Source organism: Chiroxiphia lanceolata, chromosome 5 (genome assembly GCF_009829145.1).
Source record: "Chiroxiphia lanceolata isolate bChiLan1 chromosome 5, bChiLan1.pri, whole genome shotgun sequence".
NCBI lineage: Eukaryota > Metazoa > Chordata > Aves > Passeriformes > Pipridae > Chiroxiphia > Chiroxiphia lanceolata.
This window is the reverse complement of record NC_045641.1, coordinates 64,108,980-64,136,290: the sequence shown is the minus strand read 5'-3', so window position 1 is coordinate 64,136,290 and position 27,311 is coordinate 64,108,980. Positions and strand designations below refer to the sequence as shown.

Below are 27,311 nucleotides of genomic sequence, written 5' to 3'. Positions count from 1 at the left end.
AAGGAAAACTGAGAGAGAACACTTTTTTTTTCTTATTTTAATAAAAACTTAGTTCCTCCTCAGATATTTGGCACTCCTTAAAATCTGCCGGAGCCTGACGGACTATTCTGATGCTCTTAATGCACCTGAGAGTTACTTCCCAAACATGCCTTTCCTTATGCTAGATCTTGCCAAGATCTTTTGTATAAGCCTCATTTGAAGTTTCTAGGACACAGCAACATGGCATGAAGGAGCCATAGAAGAATTTTCAAAATATGATTAACACCTATTTTTAAATCCCACATCACAAAAGGATCCCGGCCAAACCGCCTGTAATTCAGCTGAAAGTATGTTCTTTGACAGCCGACCACCTGTAAAGACTTTGGAGGATAAATGACCTCTCGTGAGATAGGGGGAAGTAGTCAAAAAGTATCTAATCTAGGTATTTATCTGTGCTCTGAACCATGTACTTTGAATTCTTGGGTTTACAACAAAAAGCCAATCTTGGTCTTAACTATCGACAGACTATGTGTATTCGTGTATGTAATGCACTGGACTGATGCACTGGGGAGGGTTTATTGACTTGTTTAGGAAAGGTTTGTTACTTGCCACTTGTGCATTATGCTTGAGGTCTTCAACTAATACCAGTAAAACCATTATGGTACCTCATACTGCAATATATTGTATGAAAGAGCGTAATTTAAAAATCTGTTTAAATAGGTTTTGGAGTGATTTAGAAGAATTATTGGGATACATTTTTGAGTCCTGCTACCTTTAAACTGCTTCATACCGTAGGTTAAATAAACTTACATAACTTACATGGAATAGCTCTTCCATAAATAATGTTTTGATTGGAGTCTAATGTCTGGAGTTGCTTTGAGGGCTACATGCAGGTGTTATGGGCCACATTGTGAAACTGTGAATCATCCACTTCTCTTAATAATTGTAGAATTATAGAATGACCTGAGTTGGAAAGGATCCTAAAGATCATCTAGTTCCAATCCCCCTGCCATGGCAGGAACACTTTCCACTAGACCAGGTTGCTCAGAGTTCCAACCTGCCTGGCCTTGAACACTTCAGGGATGAGGCATCCACAGCTTCTCTGGGCAACCTGTTCAGTGCCTCACCACCCTCAAAGTAAAGAATTCTTCCTCATATCCAATCTAAACCTTCTCCTTCAGTTTGAAACCATTCCCCCTGTCCTGTCACTATGTAGTCTTGTAAATAGTCCCTCTTGATCTTTCTGTCAAGGTCCATTATAAAATCACTTTCATTTTAGCTCTCATGGGTTAGAAAACAGAGAAGCCTAAAAGTCCCTCTGGCTTTTAGGACTGAGTGTAGGTAATATGGCACCTCAGTAGTATTGTGAAAAGTTGGGAAAGAAGAGGCATGGGTCTGTCAATTGGCTGCAGAGAAAATACACTTCTGAGAGATTTGGGGTTGTGTGATTTCATCCCCATTCAGACAGGAGAGCGCACACTGTGCGAAACTGTTAGAGGTATGTGATAAATACTGTTTGTGTTCTGATTTGAATTTTCCCTTGGGTGTCACCATCTCTCCTGTGGTACATGCCTACATGCTTTGCATATGCGTGTGGACTCCTGCGCGTGGGGCATCTGTTTCGTGGGTACGGTGTGTATAAATATATGTGTAAATATCAGTACATGTGCACATACACACACATTTACATTTTGAGATAAATACCAGCAATGAGATTTATAGATAGCATTCCTCATGTGCTTGTGTGGCGTGTGAGACGTGTGCACACACATCTACTGGAAAAAAACATGTGTGTTTATAGTTCTGTATGGGCGCAGATGATGCGTGTGTGTATACAGACACAGGCAAACATGCACTCACGCTGTAATACTTAGCATGCACTTAGATGTGTGGGACTCACTATTGACTTTAATTAGAATGTCAGCATAGACTTCTTGTAAACGTCATTAGACTTATTCTTGCATTTTTCTTAATACTTGTTGAACATACAGAACTGTGATGGAGACTTACTCCACTGGTTGAATCTGAGGAGAGTTAGGTCCTTCGAAAAATCAAGGTGTGCAGCTAGACCAGCCTGTGGGTGTGCTCTGCTGGTCCTTCCCTAACATTCAGTCGTTTCAAGACGTTGTCAGATCATTCTCCTGAGCAGATGCTGTTTGAGAAGAGAGCCAAACCACTGCAGCTCTTGAAAAGGGGGCTTCTAAGCAAAACTTAGGCACCGCAGTGCTCGTGACATTAAAGTATCGAAGCCGTTTGATTAACTAACTGAAGATGCTTCTTCATGGCATGGTGGGAGTTTGAAGCTTGTCATTAATATTGTCATTTGTCTGAAAAATAACTTGTAAGTGCTGCTTGGCACTGAGGTGACTTAGCAGCACATTTTCACCCGCGTGTGGTTCTGTCTCGACGTATTGTTAAATTTGTTGCATCAGGACATTCTGCCGTGCAGCCCTGGGGGACCCTTCGAAAGGCATTTGCAGGCAGGGACTTGAAATAAGCACAAGCTCAGCGTAATTGTAGCCAAACAGTTCCACAGAAAGAGTGTCTGTGTGTGGAGTCTGAGCGTCCAGCTGTTCGGAGGAGGATTACGAGGGCTTTAATGGAGAGCACAGATGGAATCAGTACTATTGTCCGGAGTATTCTGGGGCAGAGGCTAAAGTGTGAAGGATGATCAGTGGAGAGCTGATTGGAAAGGAAAAGAAAAAAAAAAAGTAAGAAAGAAAGAGGAGGGGGGAAAAAAATCCCCTTGTTCTCTAAAAAGCAAAGGGATTGATGCTGTCCAATGGTGAGGGTGCAGAGGAAATAGTTCCCAAAGCTTGCTTTCATGGTTAGCAGGCATTGTAAAGATGGCACAGGTCATGTGTTGTGTGCAGCTGTTTAGAGGTTCTTACAGAACTGTTAGAGACTTAGCAAGGCCCATTATTCAAGGCACTAAGGCAGTTTTACTGGATATGGACTACTGCAATTGTATAAGCTCTCCATTGTGTGAGTACTAATTTAGAGTGCTACCATAAGCCAGCCATACAATCCAAGCTGCCCATGAATGAATGAGTCATCTTGATGAAAAGGCTCAGAGCACACAGCTCTGACTTTTAGTCTTAAAGGGACACGATGTGTTCAGAATGGGTCACGTTTTAATGAACAAACTCTCTGGCAAAATATTTCAGGTTTGAACTGCTAAAATAATCCTTTTCTTTTGGGGGAAAGGTATTGAATCCAAAGAGTTCAGATAGGTTTTCATTTGCCTTACCACACGTTAGACGTATCTGTTGTTACATTTGTTATGGGATATCGAACTGTTGCTAATGTGCTTGTATAAATATAACGGGGTTCAAGGCCACTCAGTAAGCCAGCAGTTTATGGCCTAAACCATTCCTTTAGGTGCCAAGGAGCTCCATGATTATTTTATTCAAAACCATTTGGCTGCAGGAACGCAACTGTGTTTTTGTTAACGATGTGCATGCACATACCCAAGCAACGTGTTGTTGTGTAGCACTGCTGTCTTTTTATTGCCTTGCCTGTGAAGAGCATGAGAACAGTACCAGGAGCTCTAATGTGATTGCAGCATTTTTTGGTAAGGTTATTTTCTGTAGAATTCTCACCTGCCTGGCTTAGGGTCACATCAAAAAAAGAGGACCTACTCTCTGATAACAGGACTTAGCCTTTGGGAACATCTAAACTGAGGGTCCCAAAAGAGCTTCTTCCTGAGTTCACACACATGTCCTGCCCAGACATCATTTAGACAGAGTCTCTAAGATCTGTAGTTCAAGTATGAGATCTGAAGCTTTGGGAGCATCTAAACATACACAGCACCTGCTGATGCGATCTGAGAGTTTTCTGTATTTCTCCTCTTGTGCATGCCCTGAATCTGCTCCAGTCTAAACACCTAAATGCTTAACTCCTGTCTAAGGGTCATTGCAATCCAGAAATGAGGCAGAGCAGCATTGGCAGCCCCCAGAAGGCTCAGCACACAGGTGCCTGAAGTGCAGTGACAGGATTTTAAAAGGTAGTGGCTTCCTCTCCCACATATAGCAGTTACAGAAGGGATAGTCCTTTCTTCTTCTCCTCTTTTTTTATTTTTATTTTTATTTTTATTTTTTTTAATGCAGTAGCCTGGTGAAAGCTTAACAATTACCTAAGAAATTGAAAGAACTGGATTGGGACTTCTCTTTCCTTAGTGCAATTCACATTGTGTCTCCCACATCTCAGGAAAGACAAGGCCTGTCTTCTCATCTGCTGAAACTGGGCTTTAAGCAAAACAGTGCACACTGCTCATGTCATAAATGGAGCAAAAAAATAAGTGTCATAGCTCAGTGTCCTGCTGCTGATGACATTTGAGCCCGTGTTCTGCTCCACAGATGCCCTGTCTTTTTTTTTAATTAAAGTTATTTTTTTAAATTAAGTTATTTTTTTAAATTAAGTTATTTCTGCAGAGTATCATTGGGGTCAATTTGTATTGACTTCAGCAGAGCAAGGACTCAACACAAAGTTCCTACAGGTCAAATTTTGCCCTTAAGAAATAATGATTATTACAAAGTCCCTTTTCTGAGCTGAATACTTCTTAAAAGCTAAAGGCATTTAAAAAAATCAAATATTACTTTATGTTTTCATCATGTTTACTGCTGGTTTCCTTTCTGATATCTCTAACTATCAAACTAAGTTTATTGAGTCAGCTTTGTTTAATTAGTTTAATTTTACTTGTTCAACAGCGTTGCCAGAGTTGTCGTTTTCCGATTTACATCTCTGAATGAAAATATTCCCAGTGACTGGCAAGACAAAGCAGAAAACAAAAGTGGAAAAGGAGTTACTAAAATATTTATATTTGCATAGGTAAAATGCTTCCAGAGCTGAAATTTAGAGCAGAAAATGTGTGAGGATCCTGATACTTTGTTAATTAACTTAAATCTGTTCTTGCTGAGGTCTCAGCATTCCATTCACTTTATTGTGAATCAGGTCTACCACACAAAGTCTGTGAAGTGTAAGTGCCTAAATTTAAAAAAAATCCCAAAACACAAAGGACCCACTGGGAGTAAACATTTGCAAAACTGTTCATCTGGCAAAAATATTGGGGTTTTTATATAAATCTGCACATCCTCTGTCATGCCAGTGAGTGATTGAAGACTACTTAAGGGCTTTTCCCACTCTCCCTTCATCCAGACTCAGTGGTATCAAGTGCTGTCATGTCACATGTGACATGATGAGTGCCATGAGGTTCATCATCACCGTTACATTGAGCCTGGGGCTGTCCCATAGTACCACAAAAGAAAATTGCTGATTTGTGTTAGTGAACCTTAGTAATGCCCTGATTCTCAGTTGCACCAAGCATCCAGTCTCAGAGACTGTGCTCTGTGTTAAAGCTTTGTCTCAGATGGTTCTTAAAGAGATCTTGGGAGTACTTTATGGCCAACAGTTTTTCCGTATAAATAGTTCTAGGAATAAATCAATTGATCAGAAAATTTCTTCTCTAATATTCTTGTTCTTGTACTGTGGTTGTTGTTGTTATTCTTTTTGTTGAAGAGAAATGGGTGGCTTAAGAGCAGAACTTAAAAATGAGTCCAGAATGGCCAAGGTTTATGCTTAGAATAGAGTAGATGGATAACATCACTGTAGTAGTTTTCAGAGGTTTTTACAGTGCTCTGTTACATCCCTCTCTCCCAGACACATCCCGTCTACCTTTCTCTTTAATATGCAAATGCACAATTAAAAGCATTCAACAGATAGAGATGAATAAGCTAATACAGCATGCTGCTAGTAATTTATTTTCATTAACTGGGAGTATGTGGAAGTACCTCAAAGAGATACTGGAAAGTTATAATAGATAAGAATCTACTGACTGCCTTTATGTAAAACAATAGATTTTTGTGAATATTCTACTTCCTCTCCAGGCAGTGAGCTAGTATGGTTAACCAAAATTGTTGAGTAATTGTTCTGTGGTTGAGAACAAAATGCTGAATTAAACTGTTCCCAGCACAATAATTGTGTGATTACAGCATTTATGTTGCTGGCCAAAAGAACAGTCATTAGGTTTGGAAGACTTACCAAAACCACAGGCACAGGGAAAAAAATGCAAATCACATGTAAATTGTCCTCTAATACCTATAGTGGCTTAAAAATTGAACTAGGAGTATGGTATGTGTGTATTTAAAGGCAGTCAAGCCAGAAAAAAAAATGATTGTACATTCAAGAACTACTTCAGACTAGGAAGAAAATACCCAAAGACTATTCATTTTCATTACGTTGTACTTTTCCCCCTCTTGTGAGATCCTTCACTTCTATATTTTGTGTGTGTGTTCTGCTTTGGGATTGTGGTTCTGTTTTCCCTGACTGCACCCCAGTCAGGTGTTGTCTTGGGAGCTGTAAGGCAGGTGGGGCTCCCACACCTAAACTACACCTTGACTAGCCAAGCCAATTCAAAGAGCAATATCTAGGGGAGGCAAGGCAGCAAATATTTGTCTGGTTGCTGTAATCCACCAGTAAAATTAAAAACTGATTTATGATGAGAGGTGCTCCTGTGAGGTAGACAGTTTTCTTCTCCATTGCATGGTCCATATCTACAAGTGCCAAAAAAACAATTGCATATAGTCTTTCCTTTTTTTTTTTTTCTCCCCCCCTTTGTTGTTTTCCTCATATTTCTAATAATAAAAGAGGAGGAGGAAGACAAGGAAGAACTGAAAGAGACAGCAGAGGGAAAAAAGCTAAAATGTTTTGGGCAATCAAAATATTTGTGCCTGCAATTCAATGCAGCAAAAAGCTGCAGAACTTGGATAGCTGGTTACCTGGCTGTACACAGAAATCAGATGATGAGATGTCTAAACTTTATCAGTCTATCTACAGTTAATTGTGCTTTAACTACGTTGCTGTCACTAAATTGTAGGCACAAAATGAGAGACTGTCTTCAGGCCTATTCAGGAAATGTTCCCAAACAAAACTTGTGAAAAACATTTTTTGTGTGAAGATTTTGGTAACAAGGGAAAAAAAAGCATCAGGGCATGAATGGAAGAGTGGCGAGGTATCTATTTAAATAGTATTTCTTCTTCAACCTGAATCCATTTTGCTTTTAAAATCAAACTTTTGATGGTAAAACTGAACTCTACTGAGGAACACTTACACTGGCAGAAGATATAGGCAGAAACAAGTCTGAACAGCTGAAAGACTGAAAAGAGGTCTTTATTGTGCTTTTCCCTGGGCAGTAATTAGAGGCTATCCATACTAGAAATGTGTTTTCCACAGAGGTTTCTACTAACATTTGGTCTGAGTTTTCCTGACCATTTGTCCAACGTTTAAGTGCAGGGGGGTTTTAAGATCTTGTAGAAAGCAATAAAACTCAATATACAATAGAAATAATAGCAATAATAACAGCAATAATGATAATAACAATAGTAGTAGTAATAATAATAATATTTTTGTTTTCAGGAAAGAATTACAGTGCTGTTGTAGCAGCTTGTGCTCTGAAACTGATCTCACTGGAGACCAGACTAAGACTGAAACATTTATCTGATTTAATAATAGTAAAATTGGGGAAAAGTGCATTCAAAGGGTTTAATCAGTGGACCTTAGTCTAAGATTTTGTGAGCAGACCCAATTCTTCAAGAGTCTACACTGATCATGCCATGAAGAGTGTATCTTTCCCTGTACTGTATTAGATGGCATGCAGTTTTATTAACTGTGTCCCTCAACCTTTCCATTTAAAGAAAGCAAGAGGAGGTATTGACTTTTAGTGCTGAAATTTTCTTTTTAGTCCTTTAAGTCTATTTTTTCTCTCTTTTTCTGGATAGTATGATTTTAAGTGGATGACTTTGATAAGACTTTCATGTTTGTTTATACCATTGCACTGTTCAGCAGCTGAATGGGTTTTGAATTTCTGCCCACTACATGATATTAAATAACCCCTGCTTCTTGCCCACCGCCTACACACTAAATTGTTGTGTTTGTTTTAATTAATGATACTCCACTTGTCAAAGAGATGCTGAGTGAAAAACACATCTTGGAACCTTAGGGTTTTGCTTGAAAGAATACCCCTTCCTCTCTGTATGGTAATATTACACTAAATCATATTAAGGAAATTGGCACAAAAGAAACCCAAACCAAAACAAGAAGTAGTTATTATAAGGCATAATTCTAATGATCTCCTTGTCTTCTGTGTCCACTAACATAAGTAGGCAAGATTTCTGCGTTAGGGGCTATAAAAGTAGAATTGTTTCATAATAGTTGTTAAGACTTAAATATTTTGCTGTAAGTATTTAGAGAATCATTGCAAGCAACGTGTCATAGGTGACTCATGAGTGTTTGAACAATGGGCTGAGTGCTACTCTTGATTCACAGCTGTTCTCCACGAGTGCCTCTGTGCCATCAGTAAAATACTCAGTCTCTGAAGAAGGCAGTCCACTATTGGTGGTTTAGGTCTTAGACATTGATCTTGTTCATGAATTTGGACCTTACCATTGTGTCAAAAATGAAGTCGTGGAACCAGCCATCATCTATACACCATCTCAAATACAGTGGTTTCCTAATTTGAACTGTTCTCCCAGTTTCAGTGTAAGAATTTGGGGGTTTGGAACAGTAGACAGGAAAAATATTGCTGCAATTTATACATCAAAATGATTAGTTGAATATGTTGTGGAAAAATCAACAGGCAGTAATGGGGGGGGTGTAGCAGTTAGTCTTAACACAGATACCTCTGAATAACTTTATATGACAAAAATACCACTTGCTTAGGAATAATGACATCAGCCTTGGTCTTGCCACCCATTTCTTGATCTTGATCTTTTGGGGAGAATGCACTAAAGAAGTCTTTGGTTAGTAGGTTCACACCCCAAAAGCTGCATTGCTTCACTCTACACAGGAGTAAGGACCACAGTTAGGATAAGTTTAGAAATTATTTAGAAAGAAGTTAGAAGTTATTTTAGAAAATTATTTAGAATAAATACCTAAGATGCATTCTCAACCTGAAACCCATCTTGGGCAGGTTTATAGCCAAGCATTTTATGGTCTGGTTTACGCAGCAATATTTGGGATGAGCCCAAAGGCACCTCAAAAGCGCTGAAGAGATAGCAAGGTGGGGCATTTCTCCTAGGTCACAGAATTTATCTGTCAAAAAGGAGCCAGACTTTCTGCCTGTGATGGTGTACAACACTAAAATTTCCTCTTCCGCTTCTCCCTCCTCTCTAAGTGCTATGCTAGTTTTGAGCCTTCCTACCCATTCCTGTTGTTCTTACAGCCTACCCATTGATTAATGATTTTGAGATTTGCTGAGTCAACCTTGAAAAAGCCCTGTGCTCTTACAGGAAAAGTCCTCTAGATTCTGCACACCTGTCTTGACTGTTATCCTGTCAATCTGACATCCTCAAATAGAAACATCCCCCGTTAACTGCCCTGTTTGCTCTTCCCTTCATCCTCTGCAGCAGCGCTTCATACCAGACCTTCTTTCCAGAGCTCTTTTTACAGCAGTCCATGGTACTGCTGGACAAAGACTTTTTATCTAGTAAAATGCGAGCACTGGGTATACCAAAGAAGTGACTTTGAAAAGAAAGAGGTCTGGGTTAGCACGCAAGACTCAGAACTTGGCCACTTCAGTCCTTTTAAATAGAACGTGGAAAATCGGAAGAAAAAGTGTGCAGGTCACTTCTGGAAGGCTGCTATCAACAATGACAAGGGAAGTATACTGCTCTTTATCTGTGATTCTTTATGTACAAATCAACCCACAGTTCATTATAATTTGAATAACTGAACCAATATATAATAGATCAGCTGTAGAAAACCGTACACATGCACTGCTCGAGAAATTATCCTGCATGCTGTCTTTTAAATCACATCAGGAAATCTCACACCTGTTTTCTTTTCACTGACAAATGTTTCACTGAATAGCTTACTGCTAGAGCAATCAGCACTGGTCCAGACCTCATTGGGAAAAGCATTAACCAAGCATCTGGAAACTCTGTGCTCCATCATACTCTGCGAGGTAGCATCAGTCATTAATGTAAGCTCATAGATTTTCCAGTTTGAAGGAAGTGACTTTGCAGATTAACTCTTGCTATGTGACAGTTGCATTTTAGGAGCAAGTTGGTTGTAGCCAACAAAAGCACAAATGGAGGACAGTATAGCATGTAAGTCAGCAGTTTTGACAGCCACAAGTTTGTGGCAGGTTTCCATTATAGTCCTGGCTTATTCGTCTAGGAAGGGTACTAACATTTAAACAAGGTGCCCAGGTGCTTGGAAGATATGCCATGAGAAACATAGTATTTGTGTGAATGTTAAGTAAGGTGAAATAAGTCAATTTGGCTGAGACATTGGTCATCATACCTCAAAAGCCAATTTTGTGTCCTCTGCTAACTTTAACCTCTTCACGAAACAAGTGGCTCAGTCAGCCAAACAATGGATCATCTTCTTCTGTAAAAATGACAGAGCAAATTATTTTGTGTTGCAGTTGAGCTGGGATTAAAAAGGGTCCTTTTGAGAGTGCACTTCAGTCTTCCAGTGTAGCTGTTACCTGAATCACAGTAGCTTGCTCTGAAGGTCCTGGTTTTGCCAGAGAACCCCACGCACTGTTGTATAGTCTGGAGCAGCTGTTCCTGTGTGAACTCTTAGGCTTTTGTCTTAAAACAGCTACATATTGGAATGAATTTCAGTTTATGTTCTTTTTATTGCAGGTAGTCTCTTCCTTTTCAGTTAGGCTGTTTGTTCCAATGCCTTTGTGGCAGAATTGTCCTGTAGGTTACTTAATGTGCTAAGTGGCACAAGCATGAATACTTCTTGTTACACGTCATCCCAAATGCAAAAACGTCATCTTGCTGCTTTTCCCTCCTCTCTGTGTTTTTTTCTGTACCAAATCAAATATAAAAAAAAAGGGTTCTGAAGTTCTTTATTTTAGTTACAGAAATGAATAAGTAATACTGCTTTTTCCTTTGGAGGTATCCAAGAGATGTTCCTTAATGCAAAAAGTCCTTTTGGCTTCGGTCCTTCAAAGTGCTGCTGGAGGTGTTTGTCTCTCACCAGTGCATTTTGTTCTGTAGTATGAAGTGAAGGATGGAAGCCTTTGGAAGCAAGTTATTGACATGGAAACAGCTACTGTCTGTATTATTTGGCAGTTTAAGGCACTTCTCTGCACTTTAGTTAAAAAGGCTGAGTGTGTGTTCATTTACAGACTTTTTGATGAGATGAATTTGAGATGGATGCTGGTTGTGACACCTGCGTTCTCTTGAAGGACTGAGCAGAGACAGAAAGTTTCCAGCCTTAAAAGCCTTGGTTTTTTAAAATGAAAAGAGTTTATGTAATTCCCGAGACGCGTTTCACTTTCCCTGAAAGTTTTTACCTTGTATTTTCCGTGAGCCAGGTTGTGTATATAATATTGCTTGGTCAGGATTGTCTCCGCATTCCATCAAACTAATCTTTTTTTTTTTTTCCACACCACTCTCCAAATAGAGCTCTCCTGTGCTATTGGAGTTCTGTGTGTATGGTGAGTGATGGAGGTGTCTCCCTAAATACCCTTCCTTATGCTTCTTAAACAATTGCCACTAGGAGAGTGTGTTTTCTACCATCAGTATCTCTGCTTGCAAACAACTGTGAGAACAGTGAGAGCTGTTGAGTGAACTGAGGTGTTTGGACAGGGTGGATTTTGATAAGTACCAGTATGAATTGTGTAAGCCTCTTACGCATCAAAGGGAAAAATAATATTTAGGACCCAAATCATCCACTGCAGAAGAATTTACAAGTAGTGATTAGGAAGAAAAACTTTCACAAAATCCTTTGTCAGGATACCCTCTACCAGTCTGATAGAAGAGTGAGTTGCTCTGCAGTGGTAAAAACTACAGAGCATGGGGTGGAATGGATGTGCTCTCTGTCCCATCAGTGTCTTCCTCTCTACATCTCTACTTCTTGCCATCCACCTTCTGGTTTGCATCCTAAGCATTCACTAAGCACCCCATAAAAAGCCACCTCAAATTCAGTAGGAGACTTATCACATCATAACCTGGATAGGCAGGGCTCCCTGCTGTAAAGATTTAGGACACACGTATGTCAATTTAGGGAACTGATATAGGGAAGAGAAAGAGAACAACATTTTCTTTTCTTATTTTAAACGTCACTGTAAGGGAAAATAGCAGATTGTAGTTATATGAGGACATATATTTTTATTTCCCTTAAGATAGACATTGGGGGGGTGGGTGAGGGAGAGAGAAAGAGATGGCCAACACATGTGCTAATTAAAGAATCCAGTCCTTCAGCATAGTGTGCACCACCATGAGCCAAGTGTTTCTGGAGGAAGGAGGACCAATGCAATGAAACATGTCATTTTTGAAGGACAGATTTATGTTACTGCATGTTAAATGTGCATTACATTCTTTCATATACAGTAGAAGAGATGCTTAACTTACAAACACGTCGCAGGCAAGAAGATATTCATACAACGGTTTGAAGTTAATGGAATAATTCATGTGCATCCACTGTTCTGGGAATGTAAAATCTGAACTTATTTGAGGCAGCTGAGAATAACTCAAATGAAAACAAAAATTAGCCACGCTTCTACGTGAAGAAGCCACGTAAGACTCTATTTCAGCAAAGATGCTCATACGGCTCCTGAAGGGCACATCAGCTGAACAGTTCAAGAGTAAAGTACTGCTCAGTGTTGTCAGTTTGTAGAGAAGAGAGCGTTGCTTTTTAGCAGCCATTCTTATTCACACTGAGTAATTCGTTACTCCGTCACCAGTCTCACCAAAATGGATAGAATTGCTTCTGAAGAACTAGAGGTGGGTGGACGAGCAGTATCCGCCCCTCAGTGGAAAGTGTTCTGTGTGGATGCCGAGAAATGCGTCGAGATATTTACCTTGGAGAGAGGAAAACTTATATAAAAGCTGATCCTAATAAACATGTAATGAGCGACTGCGGAAATGAAATTGGTGAAGGGGTATGAAGAGAAAATAAAGAAAACTAATAGCAGCTGCTGTGTTAGGGGCTTAGGTTTGTTGAAGGTATGGGTTTATGTTATTTGAGAAATATTATAAGCCTTCTAGATTAAGCAAGAGTCGTGTGAGGGAGAGGAAACTGTGAACTTTCAGATAAAGATTTTGTCAGGATGCATGGGCATAAAGGACATAAGGTCATGCATGCTACCCTGATTCTGGCACTTCCTAAGATTTGAATGTCTGATTTTGCAATCTTAATGTTTCTTTAAAGTATTTTGTATGCGTAGCTATTTGCATAGTGACCCAAAGCACACGTGACACTTTACAGAAAATAGAGTAGAACTGTAGTTGTCAACTGTTTGCAATCTAAATTTATTTAAGTCACAGCAGGAGCTAGTAACAAACAGTAGGGGTAACTGTTAAAAACATACTACTTAGTGCTTAGGTAGCTGTGGTAACCATAGTATGTTCCTAAAAGTAGGTAGGATACCAGAATTTAGGCGAAAATACTACAATTATAATGAAGCTGGGAATGTTGGGAATCTAATCTGGCTACACTGAATGCGCAACTTTGTGTGGTTGGGTTTGTTATGGTCAAGTCATAAAGGACATGCACAGATTTTTGAAGATGCTGGCCCAGGCTTCAACAGCCTGAGTTGGTTCCAAGTTTACTAACAAATTTCTTTTGATATGGTAAGTCATTTAGGGCCGGGTTTTTCAAAGGCCCTGAAACAAATGAAGATACAGTGAGGTACTTTTCAAAATGAAAAGTCTCTACAGGCAGCTGTGGGTGCCTCAGTTTCCCACTTGGACAGTAGATACACTATTAGTTTCTTGTGATATGCTCATACTGGTTTTTGCATTGATAAGTTCTTCAGGGATGGTCTTGGTTTGGGATTTTCAGTGCCAAGTGTGAAGGTTCCCTGGTTTGGCTCTAGGTTAAACTTGATTGGAGTTTCTCATGCTCCTAAAATACATTGCCATTATGGAAGATGTCTTGCTGTGCTCATTATGAATTAGAGAACCTTTACTTTCTTGGACTGTTTGAACTCTTGTGCATCAGCTTATTTAAGGGGTGTTATTTCTCACAAACTAAATGTCAAGTGGTACGTCTTTCAGTGTAATGTGGGCTTCCCTTTTGCTCCAAATCACTTGTCAGAGATATGAAAGTATGAATTCCTTGACTAGTGAATCGACTGTATAGAATATTTTGGTCTCACGACATTCGGTTTGTTTCTTTGTTATTTTATGTGCATTATATGCCTTTTCTGTGTGTGCCATGCACCTGCAGGTTGTCATGCAGTACAAGAATACTTCTGGTTAATGTGGCATTCAATTAAAAGGAAGATCAGGGAACTGTGTGATTGGTTGACATCATGGCAACAGTATGTGTAGTGAAAAAACAGGCCCTTGGAAGATTGTATCTGTATCATCCAAACTAACATCATAAAGTAGATGAGAAGTTACAAGGTGAAATTGTAGCCCATAAAATCTGTTGGGAATTTTCTAAAGATTTAAAATACAGTTTTCACCTTTAGGAAATTAGAACTGAGAAAAGGTAATAACTTAGAAAGACTGTCAAGTGGAGAATCTTGATAGCTGTGTACATTCTTAGATTTTTGAAGAGGTATTTCTTTTTATGGACATATGTCCATTAGCAGAACAAATTGAAGGGTCTGGAAAACAGTTCTGATTTGCAGTCCATTATGTTCAAATTAGAAATGCAGTATTGAGAAGTTACCATCCAGAAAACATTGGAAAGTATGTAAGCCATATAATAAAAGTCATTAGAGAGAAGTAACTGACATAGTAATGGCTAAAAAAAAAAAAAAAAAGAAGAGGGAAATGCCCTTTGTGTCCTTCATATAAAACTCAGGAGGACCTGTATTTGGTGCCTCTTGGAACAGTTATATCCCAGCAATTCTAGTTAATAATAATAAACATAACAAAAGTTAAGATGTAGTGGTTAAATGAGCCTTAAAAACGAAGAGTCCGTAATTTGCATTGTATTGTATCAGGTAATCGGATTAAAATAAACTAATGTTTGCATTTATTTATATTTAGGAGAAAATGAAGTGTAGCTGTTTGAGTGCTGCTACATACATTCCATCCTGGAAGGAAAATCACATTGTTTTGACTGCGTTATTTCTGTATCCATGCAAACCATCTTCATCACTCTATAGTTCTTACCTCCTTAATGCAACCGGGGTTGTGTCATTTGAAATTAGTGGGTATAAGGCCCCTTGGAGAGATAAAGAGGAGCAGCGATTTGAAAAAAATGAAATGCAGCAATCAGAGTTAAGAAGAAAGGGCATTTTCGTGGTAAATGTTTTCCTAAATGGGAATTTTTCAGTGTGGTGTTTTGCTCGTGTATTTGGCAGTCACTTGGAATCAAGTGCAGACTTGTGCTACATTGTGGGCTTGGCAATGACAATTTGTGTGTGTGTGGTGCTTTAGTTATATTAGCCCTGGAGGCAGAGTTAACACTTGCAGTGGGACAAGAGTATTTGCAGTCATCAGAGAACTTTGCAGTCAGCTTCAATAACATCACTCCATTTTTTTCACTTTTTTTTTAACATTTTTTTTGGCAGCAGAGCTCTTAGTAGAACCATCTGTCTTTCTATTAGTGTTTTTGAGTCCTGTTTTGAAGCTTCTTTGCTTGGCAAAGTCACTTTCATCCTTGGAAACCATTTAAAAAAAAAAGTTCTGTGGCTCTTTGCCGAAGAAGAGTACTATGCAAAAATTCCACACGGCTGTTCATTTTTGTTCTAAAAGAATATAGTTACTTTGTCTTTGTCTTTAAAAAAAAAGCAAACCACAAAACCCCAAACAAAACAAACAAAAAATAAACACATGAAGAAAAGGCAGATACTGGGCTGTGCTAGGATGACTGAGTGGGAATAGTGAACAAATCACATTTTATGTAATTTTTTTCTCCAGCAATCCAGCTGAAAGTCTGTATGTCTTACAGTTAACAGGATCAGAATAGAAAGGAAAATACTGAAGTAACAAAAAATGGATCAAGCTACTTCAGTGACTGGAGCTACATCTACTCCAGCTTCAGTCCCAATCTTAATCTCCCACTGCAAGAATTTCCATCAACAGCAGTCTTCAAATTCATCCCTGAAAATTATTTCAGACTATAAAGATACAGTCAGCACACACAGAGGTGTTGACAGGTCCTGGCATAAATTAAGAGGTTATCATCCCAAATTTCGTATCGTTCTTATGCCTTGTAACAGCGTTGGGTGAACTGAGACATCTCCTGGATTTTCAGGAGATTAAATTAAAATCAAATTAAGTGCAGATGCTGTGGTCTGAATTGTGGCAGCCAAGGAGCTCGTGCTGGTTCTCTTTTGCCAGTTCTGCTGTGCAGGCAATAATGAAGGGAGTAACACCTTCTCATGCCTCTGCTCCCTAGCAGGTTGTCTATCAACACACTAATTCTTCTAGTTTCTTAAGGCTGTGGATCACAAACTAAAGTGCAGTCTTCAATAACACATCTGCCTCTGGTACCTTAGCTTTACAGTGCCATCAAAAATCTAGACGAGCTCTCTTAAAACTTGAGTCAGTCTCCCGTTATTGACTGATCTGGTCAGTATTGTGGGGTTTTTTAATTAAAACTGGTCATTCAGCATTTTAATCTAGAAAACTTTTTTGTTTCTCATCTCTGCGAAATACAAAGACGATGTCCATTTCTAGCAATTAAAACCTCTGGCAGAACTGGGTAAAAGCAATAGTATTAGATGTTGTGCCATGGCCAAATTCCAGTTTTGATGACTAATTTCTGCATGTCCTAAGTCCCCTGCAGTATCCACTTAATACAATATTTTCCACTTCCTAACTTGCATGGTTGTGTACAGTTGCTGTGCAGAGTTGAACAGCTAATGCTTCAGACGTAGCTGTGTTTTATTTCTGAATAAAATGTCTCAGCCTTTTTTCTTACCGTCTCAGAGAATGTCTTTGTGTTTGGGCTCAGTCAGGGTGAAAGCTACTGTCTGAGGCAGAGATAGTGTTACACAGTGCAATAAAAGAGGAGAAAACACCACCCTACAGTCAAAGATAAGAGAGTCATCATGGACTGGGGTGGGGAGGAGTAATTAAGTGGGATATAGGTATGCATATATGTGGAACTGTATATGGAGGTATATGGATATCGCTATTATATAGATATGTGGAACCTTTTAGTTTATTTTGGATAAATGTAACTCCTGTGAAGAGTTTGGTGATCAAGATGAAGCTGAATAGTGGATGCTACTGGGACACCCCGTTACAGAGAGGCGTATGCCAACCTGACCTCAGAGCAGAAGTAGAAGAAAGGGTGTTAGCAGACATTGTCTGCGGAAAAAATTCTGTGTTTGATTCTCCCTCTCCTGTTCAGCAGGTCCAGGGTCAGCTGCCTCCATTAATGATTCCCGTATTTCCTCCAGACCAACGAACCCTAGCAGCAGCTGCACAGCAAGGATTCCTTCTTCCTCCTGGTTTCAGCTACAAAGCGGGATGCAGTAAGTCCTGTAGATTTTTTTTTTTTTAGCTGGACATGGGTACAGGGCACAGTTTCATGCCAGTCTGTATAAAAGTATCACCTCACTGATGGACAAAGCCTTTAATTTGCAGAGATGAGGGTGAAACAGAGGATTAGTCGTTACCGTGTGAGAAAAGGTTGTCAGAGATGAATTATGTGTTTCAGCATAACAGCAAAACATTTCACACAGCAGGTAGATTTGTGCACCTTCTCTCTGACAGGTCTTTTTGACAAGTGAACATGCTCATGACCACACATACGAACTTGCATCTGAAGAGAAGCTATTTGAAACTTCCAAATAAATTTCAACACTGTTGTAAGAAAACATGTTTTTTCCTGAAGCAGCCTGCTTACTATTTGTGAACTGAGGGCCTATTCTAGTCTCTTTCTTCACACAGAACTCACATTAATCTCAACGGGGATTCTGCACAGAGATCAAAGATAGCATATGCCTTTCAGTTTGATGGACTAACACAAACTATGAGTGTATTTATGAGAGCCTAGCACTAAAAAATACAGCATCTATTTTTTTAATCTTTGAAAGATTCGTATTGTTCTCTACAATCCCTGGATTTTCTTTTTAATTTTATTTAAGCCTTCTATAGGATTTCATGTTCCTGTCAACAGGATAATAATAAATACAAGTTAAGGAATAATCGAGGAACTATATGTCCATGAATAGACTTAGCTAGAGCATGAATTTCATAGACTTGCTGTCATATTTGTGCTTATGCAACTCTTCTGCCATCCGTTTCCTACTGAGTTATGTAGGACTTGCTTGTTCTACCCTTCTCTGTCTCTAGCATGGATGTTTAGCTTTATTATATCCATGTCAGTGTATGCATCTGTGTCATTGACTAACTCATGAATTCATCAGGTGTTTTGAATTACTCAGCACTTGGCACTGCAGCTGTTTCGTAAACTTGGGACATAAAAAGATTTCTTTCAGTTTCTGAACATTGTAGTTCTTGAGTGCGAACTGTTGTGTCTTTGTCCTTTAATACCTTTCCCTAAGATTGTACAGACTGGGACCACTACTGAAAATTATTGCTCAAAACACTTCATGTCCTTCAGCAGCTCCAGTGCCAGAATGTAGGCTCATTCAGTTCTTCCAGTGATTTCACATGCAGTCCCTCTCAGCTGGGAGAAGTAGTGATTCACGTTACAGAATGCTTAACTGAAAGCCACGCTGACTGTGAATGCTACCATAACTGTAGGCCTGGAAAAGGTCAGGAAAGTACCCTGTTAGATATATCTGGCAGATTAAATTAGTTCCATGTTAATGAAGTCCAGTTTGGACAGAAAGAGTTGAGATGGTTTTTTCCCTTTCTTTTTACTGCATGCACATTAACTCTTAAGATAGACCTATAGTTCCTCACATCTGTGAAGTAGATATGACATTACATGTTTGTGTAACCTTGAAAATGAAAAAGAAAGAAAAAAGAGCAAAGTTGCTACTGCTCCTGGCAGTAAGGCTTGGAATTAACTGCATGCCAAGGTCTAGGACTGAGCAGAAGCCAGTGGAAAAACAGCTCTGTGTTTGGTGATTCCCTGGCACGTTTCACTGAATTTGACTGAGAAGCTGAGGAAAAGTGATAAGTAGTCCAAAGGATTTCTTCTTTTCACTCACAGTTTAGTATAAACAAAAAAGCATATACGGATTTAGCTACACCTAGAAAGCTTGTAGCAATGAAGAACCTAGCTGCCTTGAAACTACATGTTCACATCAAGTAATGTTTTTGACAGACCATTAAAATATATTTCTCCCACTTTTCTGCTTCCCCTACTGTCCACTTGACAAAGATGTAATAGACTGTAAACCAAAGAGCTTTGGATAAAACTTTGTAAAGCACCTGAGTGATTTAGGAGACCAAATCTTTGCTTGAAGAGTGACAAAGGCACTAGGGTCCAAGTCTCAGGGATATTTAGGAAATGCTTGTACTGTAAACTTCATGCAGTCACCTCTGCTGGCTTGAACTGAGCCGAGTGGGCACCAGCACAGAACTGCAACAGGGAACATGTTGATTAATTTGCTCAGCTTCTGAACAGATTAAATACCTAACTTTCACTGAGTTTGCTTTTGGATGCAAGGCCTTCCTAGGAACTTCAGAAGACCCCTCTAGAAGCGTTTTCACATGACTGCCATTCTATGTTCTAAATTTAGTTTACGTGCCTTATGAAAATGGGCCTCACTTCTCTTCCTGGCCTTTTTGGAAAACCTGCCGTTTTTTCTGGACTGATATATTTTTCAGAATAATTTTGTATGGCTGATTGATAGGAATTCTCTGGCAATGATTCTTTTATTTATTAGCATTAGCAACCTGCACATAGGAATGATAAAAATCGTCATAGGACAATTCAGTTCCAGTCACAAATAACAGAAAACTATGAAAATTTTCTTATATTGTTCCTCAATAAAAGGGAGTTTTGGAAATCTGGGGGAGAAGGAAGAGAGAATTGTTGCGACAACCAATATTTTCATAACTAACTAATGATGCTGAGTACGTTGATGCTGGATATCTGTTGGGGACACCTTCAAAGGGAAATTCATACTGTTATGCAACCTGCTCCTTTGAAAAGTCAGATCTTAACAGTGTGTCTGAAAATCAGCAGCATGTTATCTAAGGTGCTGCAGGTCTTTCTCTAGTCAGCTGTGGAATTGGTCACACCTGAGGGCTGGGTTGTTGCTGTCTGCAGCCCCAGTGGCTGCAGAGAGAACCACTTCCAGCTGCTCATCACTGTGCCTCAGACTTCCAACATACAGGCCAGGCTTCTTGGTTAAGCACTCCCTAACTTGCTTCCGTCCAGGCTGGGATAGCAAGGACCCTCTGTTAAAATTGCTTAAACTGAGCTGGCTCATTTTCATGGAAATGTGTTGGGAAGGGATTAAACAAGCAGCTTGGTCACAGTGGTAATCTTTAGCAGGGAGCTGTGGTTGGAGATGGTGGGCTCTTCAGCCAGCACAGCTGCAGCTGGAAGAGGACCTTGAGGTCAGCAAAAGAGAAAAAATTATGAATAGCTAGTTATACTGTTGTTCTGCTTTCATTCGGCTTAGATAATTAGATCAAATTAACTCAGTGCTTTCTGATTCACCTGTCCCTCCCAACAGAGGGTCAAATGTATGTCTCCCTGTGGTTTCAGAGAATGTATGTGGTAGGATTCCTCAGCCAGTGCTTTCCAACGGACTGGTGACTTACCCAGGGAGAGACTGGAAAGGACGAGTACTTTTTGCTCTACGTGTACTTTGTTTTCTGAGGATTTGGCTGAAAACAACACAAATATAGTTGTAACAGTTAATAGTAGTGGTCTGTTTAGACTTCCCTCGTGGTAGATACCTAAAGAAGAGTAGAAGAACAGGGCAGAAGTATGCTGATGCTTCATCCCCCTATGCTTTGCAAGGTTTCAGTGACTGAGGACTCAGGTACCTTCTGACCCAGTGGTGGCATCATTGTGTGATATGTTACTGAAAACAAAGAGGTTTCTTCTGCTTGTGTTCCAGCCTGATTGAAGACATTCTAGACAGATGAAATACTCAAAAGAATACAACAATATCAATCTCTAATATGTGCAAAGCAAATTACTCAATTATAGTTTTCCAAATATTTTTCAAAATTGGGTAAATACGGGAAGGAGAGGGGTAAATATTTTCTCCATGGTTACATGGCAGGTCATGGTCTTTGGCTTCCAATTTGATGCACTAAATTCCCTTTTCTTTCTTTTTCTTCACAGCAGATCATGCTTGGGAGTGGCTTGGTTTTTCATTTTGTTTTGTTTTTTTAAAACAGATGGTTTGCATTACATAAGGGACAATTTACACAAGTTGACACTTCCCCTTTTTTCTCTATGGCATATTGTGTGGTGGTAAAGTTGGCAGAGATAAAGAGAGGAACTTCTATTAGGATTACATTTCTATTTGAGAAAAAGATTTATAATCTATGCTTCCAGTTGATTTTTAACCTCCATCCCTAGTTATACTTGCATATATAAAATAGTTAATATTATTTATATTTAATATTAATATTTATATTTAATATTATTACAACCAAAGTATTTATTTCTTATGAGAAAAATAAGTTGGCAGTATATGATGGACTGTATTATCCACAATTAGCAAGAAAAATACTGGTCACCTACTTACTTGCTCCATGATTAGTTATCCATGCAGTGTGTGTTATTTGAAATTTAAGTATTTTTACTTCTATGCAAACCTCTTTATATGTATTTTATTGTACACGTAATATGTAGTTTTTATATAGACATATCATGCAAATCTTTTTATGAAGAGCTGATGTTTCAAAGTGGATTAACTAAGTTAGTGACCTGCAGCATGAGCAGATGTTAGGAGTTAACCCCAGTATCCCAAGTATTTAAAATGGTTTAGCAGCAGACGAGCACCTTCCATTTGAGCTGATGTTGAAAGCAAACAGAGCCCAGTTAATGCATTTCCCAAAGCTTCTCCCACATTTGGGCTCTATAGATTGGTTCAGATCATTTAACCCTTTTTTTTCTTCTCAGCCAGCATTCCATAACTACTGCTATCACTAGATGAGCTCTACTTGTGATACTTACTGGATAATAGACGTGACTCTCAGCATTTTAGCAATGGCAAGTGAAATGTCAGCTCTGCTGAGGTCTGAGGAGCTGTTGCTGTTGACTTCACTGAAGTCAGATTTCACACCAGATGATACAGATCTGCTAGGGCCACTCTTAGAAATAATTAGAATTTATTTAGAGCTAATTAATATTTGTGAAGTGCTTTGAAAGCATAAAAATGGTGTAAGTGATAGGTTTTGTATTGTGCCCTTTAAAAACTGCATAGTTCTGCCTCTGAGGAGGCTGCTCTTCAGTCGTAGGTAGTGTGATCCTTTTATTAATGCACATATGTATAGATTTGTATGTGGAATACTAAGGCATGATTGTATCTCCTGTATAACAGATAATAAAGGGAACGAAATAAAGATTTGGGAAAGCAGAAGAGGTCTGGGGACCTAGTTACAGGAAAGGCAGAAGGAGTTAGGCTGAGAAAAGTATTCTCAGGGTGTTCAACACTGGGTGTTCTTCAACAAATGCAAGCATCAGAATGCACCGGGTCAGAGTGCTTCCCCGTGCTGTTTCTGTGTTTCTGCATTTGCAGCACTGTTCACAATTAGCTTTCCACTAGAAGACACAGAATAGCACAAACTTTATCAGTGGTGCTAAGATTAATTTTGGAAACTGCACTCCATCACTTCTTAAACCATTTGATGATCACATTAAAAAGGAAGGGAGATGCTGACTAACCACTTAGAGCAGCGTGGTATGTTGTATCAGTCCTGAGGCTTTTCAGTATGACTGAAGCTGTTGAATTCCAGAAAGGTTCTTCTCTGGAAGACGAAGAACTTTGTTTTCTAAACTGAATTATTTGAAGATTTTTAGGATTTGTTTTCTTTTCTCAGGAAACAATAGTTGCTAAGTCTGTATTTCTAGGAGCAGGATTTACCCCAGGTACATTTTCCAGGTTATTCACAAATTCTCAGGAAAGCTTCTAGGTAGCCCTTTATTTGCTGATACCTATGTTATTTTTATGGAAATACGCCAGATTTTGGAAACAAGAATTCTTGTTCTTTGCCCGTTGCTCCTCTCCCCCTGCGGATAATTTGTTGTAACAAATCATATTGTGTTCACAGTCAGATGTCATCAACACGAGGTTTCCTGAAAACGCTTTAATCCCTATTTCAACCATATCCAATTAGGGGGGAAAATGTGAATATACAGTAGGTACATTGTATGTGTCTTAGATATCAGCTCATTGGTGCTGGAAGTGTTCTAAATAAAATAATGCACAGAAAAGTTATCGATGAAATATCTAATTACCTTTCCAAATTGGCAAAAATGTGCAAGATGAACAAGCCAAGCCTAATAAAATTGAAATATGCTGAATTATTCATCTATATTCTGAACAGTAATTCTGATGTCTGATAAAAATGAAACTCTCAGTTAATTGGTTCCTCACACAGTACAATAAAATTAATGTTTAGGAGTTAAATGCCATAAACTTCCTTAGGGAAATTTGCTGATGTATCTCTGTTTTGTAGTTGATCACATGTTTCATTGTTTAATGGAGTATCATGTGGACAATCTTATAATTTTTCTTGTGCTCAGTGTCCATGTTTCTGTCTTCTAAAGAGACTGAGTGCTAATTTCTGATTTAACTGTGTCAGCTGACATACAGGTCATTGGCAATCACCAAATCACAAGAAAAAAAATATTGACATTGCTATGCTTTTATCAGAATGACAAAAATAGGAACCATGTGTTGTGAGGACCACATACTGTAGCTTCTTTATAAAGATGCTAGTCATCTTTCAGGGCTACTGTTTATGCCTTGGAAAAGAATGAGCATATGACTAAACCCTCATGTTCCCCCCAGGATAAGAAAAGAGTAATAGCATTGTGAATAGAAACAGCAAGAAGGAGGAATTTTTGGTAACTACTTTGCCTTTTAGCATACATGAGAATGTGTCAGTTCTGTAAGGTTGCAAATGCAACGGAAGGCATCAAGGCTGCAAAATATAACAACACATCTAAAGGCTGTTTCTGAGGGAAAGAATTCCATAGCTCCTGATCTCTGTGTGGGGACTTCTCACAATAATGCTAATAAAAACAAAGCAGACAAGCAAAACAATGGGGTCCTGTAAAAGCAGGCTGATAGTTTTAATTCTGTTTCTAGGTCACAAAAGATGTTTGGTGGTACAGCACTGTTATCCACATTTGCACAATCAAATAAAGGTGCTGATTTTTAAATTCATGAGCGCAAATGGGTGCTCTGGAAATCATAAGATTATTCTGGTTGGAAGGGACCTTAGAAGGCTTGTAGTCCAATCTCTTCCTCCAAGCAGGGTCATCTAGGAGATAGGATCCGATTACTCAGGGCTTTATTCAGTTAGGGCTTGCAAACCTCCGAGGACAGAGAGTGCACAACCCTGTTTTGACAGCTTGTTTTAACATCTGGCTTGTCCTCATGGGGAAAATCTGATCCTCTCTTGATTCACTTTATGCCCATTGGCTCTTGTCCTCCAACCAAACACTGCCAGGAGGAGCCTGGCACTGTCTTGTTGATCACCTCCTCTTAGGGATTGGAAGGCTGCTTTTAGGTCCCTCCAAAGCCATCCCTTCTGTGTGCTGAATTGTTTCTCTAAAATACAGAACAGACTACTCTCCCTCGGTCAGTACTGTCCAGAACTATCTCAAAGAAAATCAGGGAACCGGTTTGGATATCTTCTTGGAGGCCAGGTGATATCTTCTTCATACTCTTTTTTCTTATTTATCTAAATCCCTAATGCCTAGAGCCAGAAGTCAGGGAACACTGGTTTCACGGCTTCCCATTACTCTTTACTACACGTCCACCATCACGCCAAAAAAATGAAAGGAAAATGGTGATGGGGTTGAGAATGAATGAGTGGTGAGAACAGATGCAGTGGATTACCTGTCAGTTAGCCATTAGCTGTGATTATTCATTATAAATACACTTAAATGATAAATTGAGTGTAAAATTATTGTGGCTTTTTCTAGAACTTGTCAAAAATGGGGGGGGAAATAATGTAAGACTCCTTTTCATTCAACAGAAGCTACTATAAGGAAATGTTTATTCCAGTATTTTTCATGGAATTTAGTTTTAGAAATTATAATTTAAGAATTTGGTTTTGTTTCCTAATCCTTATATTCTTCACTCTGTTTTCTTTTTTTTTCTTCTTCCACGACCTCCAACATTTTTCATTTGCTGTCTCTGAAAGACAGGTAGGAGGAAAACAGTGAGTTTTTTAAAAATCATAGGAAATAAACGCCCTACTTCTCCTCTTCTGGTATCCCTTTTTTAAGAGAAGAAAATTTCAGGGAAAAAAAAATCAGAGTGTTCTATTGTTTCATGTAATCAGGTTCAACTTAAAAATCCTGTCAAAACATTATCATTTAGCATTAGCATGTACCTTGATTTATATAGCAAGTAAGACAATTGTGCCTGCTCTGAAGAGCTTGCAGCCTGTCAGGAGACAAGACAAGACACTAGGGGGGATTACACCATGAAGGAGAATAAATGAGATGACTGACAGAAAAAGGAATACAAAAAGCATCCTAGGAGTTTGGGTGAATGGTGCAACATGCATAATGTTGGCTCCTGTGCTTCATTTTTGTTTGTTTTTTTTTTTTTTTAAAAAAAACCTTAACATTTTTTAATTTATTAAACTCTTTTGATAAAATTTTGCAAAACATATAAATGGTTTAAGAGCCACTGTTGTATTTCCACAAGTATAGAATTATTTAATATCCATGAACTTGGTAGCTAGTCAGTTGAAAATCAAGTTCCTAAACACAGGGCTGTTATTTTGTGTTTTGAGACAGGATGTCCACTTGGCTCTGTACCACAACTTACTTTCACAGAAAAGTGTTTTCAGTGGAGTATCACAGGAGAGTTCATAGAAAGAGTGGTTTGGAAGTGAACGTACTTCATGAAAAATCCTCTTGTAAGCAAGATCTTGGAAGATTATTTTGGGCAAGGATGAAGGTGTGATTTGAAATTGAAAGAAGTTGCAGTGCATAAATTATCAGGAAAGAGGTTCTGGGTATGTTTGTGGAAGACGGACCAGAAGAAGGATAGAGAAATAAAATATTGGCACGGAATTGAGGGTTCAGCCTTGCATTTTTTCTTCCCTGAACCACTGGTATTCTCCTTTGTTCACAGTGTCCCCAACACCTCTAATATACCCCATCAACTCCCCCACATCCCCTTCACTTCTTTAGGTGCTGCATCACCAGTAAATTCTGTGCTCTTTTCATATAGTCAGCCTCAAATAATTCTGTTCTTCAAAGTGATGTCGCTGAGTAGCTGGGAAATAATTATATATTAGAGAATAATACATCAGCTAATGAAATAATTTTTAGCTTGTTCTCACAGTAAAAATCCCGGCCTTTGATCTGCTCCAGATTTTACCATATAGGGTACTAAAGAAAAACAACAGCAACAAAACTTCTCTCTGATGCTTTGTTTATAAGAAAAGTTCACACATAACAAGAGGCAGTTTGGAACATGAAAGAACTGCACAAAATATTTCTTCTGGTAACTGAGAGATGCAGGGAGGTACACTACTGCGTGCATGCATTAGTAGATTAATAGTGAATTTTGTAAATGGAAATGTAATGTGGTTGGTTGAGAATTTATTGGTGTTCTCAGTTGTGCAAACTTCTGACTGGCTTGGGAAATATCTATTTCTATTAACTGTATATCTCGCCTCACATTCCTGAAATGTTCCTAGAGCTTGGGAAAAAAATGTAGCCACTCTTTACATCTAAAAATAAGATATTTACTGAGGATGTAATGAAATCGTTAAGACATGCATTTCCCAGACTTCAGAATTAGCTAGAACTGCTCAGTGAGAAACTTCATTCTGTGGGAATAAATTTATGGATAGTAGAAAGATGCATCATGTTCTAGAGAAACGGCAAGAAACGTATTTATCAGATAAGACCTGAGACCTTTGTTAGTATTTTGAGGGGTGGCAGTTGCTCCTGCACTGTGTAATGTGAATATATAAGAGCTTGGAATTATCATGGACAGGGGCCCAAAACCTTCCCTGGGAAGGGCACTGTCTGAAGAGTTAGTTGTCTATGGGTTCTAATCTTGGCTCTTACACTGGTCTGCTGAGTGGCCCAAGCCCTGGCACGATGTTTGAGCATATTCCTTGCTCTTTTGTGATCTGTCTCCTGTGCTAAACCACAAGATAGCAGAGGGTATTACCAAACCATAACAGTGCAAAGATTCATGATAGGTTGCAGAAGGCTTTCATTTTTGTTTGCTGTTTTTGTTAGTTAAAATTATTGGGGAACAGTGGAAAAATGTAAAACCATTTAAAGAGTGAGCTCGCAAAAAACCAGTCTGG

The 27,311-nt window shown here is 38.9% G+C and overlaps 1 protein-coding gene across 14 annotated transcripts in view; it reads left to right on the top strand.

Annotated features, from left to right (window-relative positions):
- SOX5 (SRY-box transcription factor 5) overlaps positions 1 to 27,311 on the top strand; it is a 641,540-nt gene that overhangs the window by 520,101 nt on the left and 94,128 nt on the right. For 10 of the 14 annotated variants that reach the window (XM_032688182.1, XM_032688183.1, XM_032688184.1 and 7 more), the window contains one exon: positions 17,257 to 17,380. In XM_032688182.1, coding sequence (XP_032544073.1) covers positions 17,257 to 17,380 — 124 coding nt within the window. The remainder of the gene's footprint in view (positions 1 to 17,256; positions 17,381 to 27,311) is intronic. The other 4 variants (XM_032688190.1, XM_032688189.1, XM_032688180.1 and 1 more) reach the window with 1 other exon arrangement.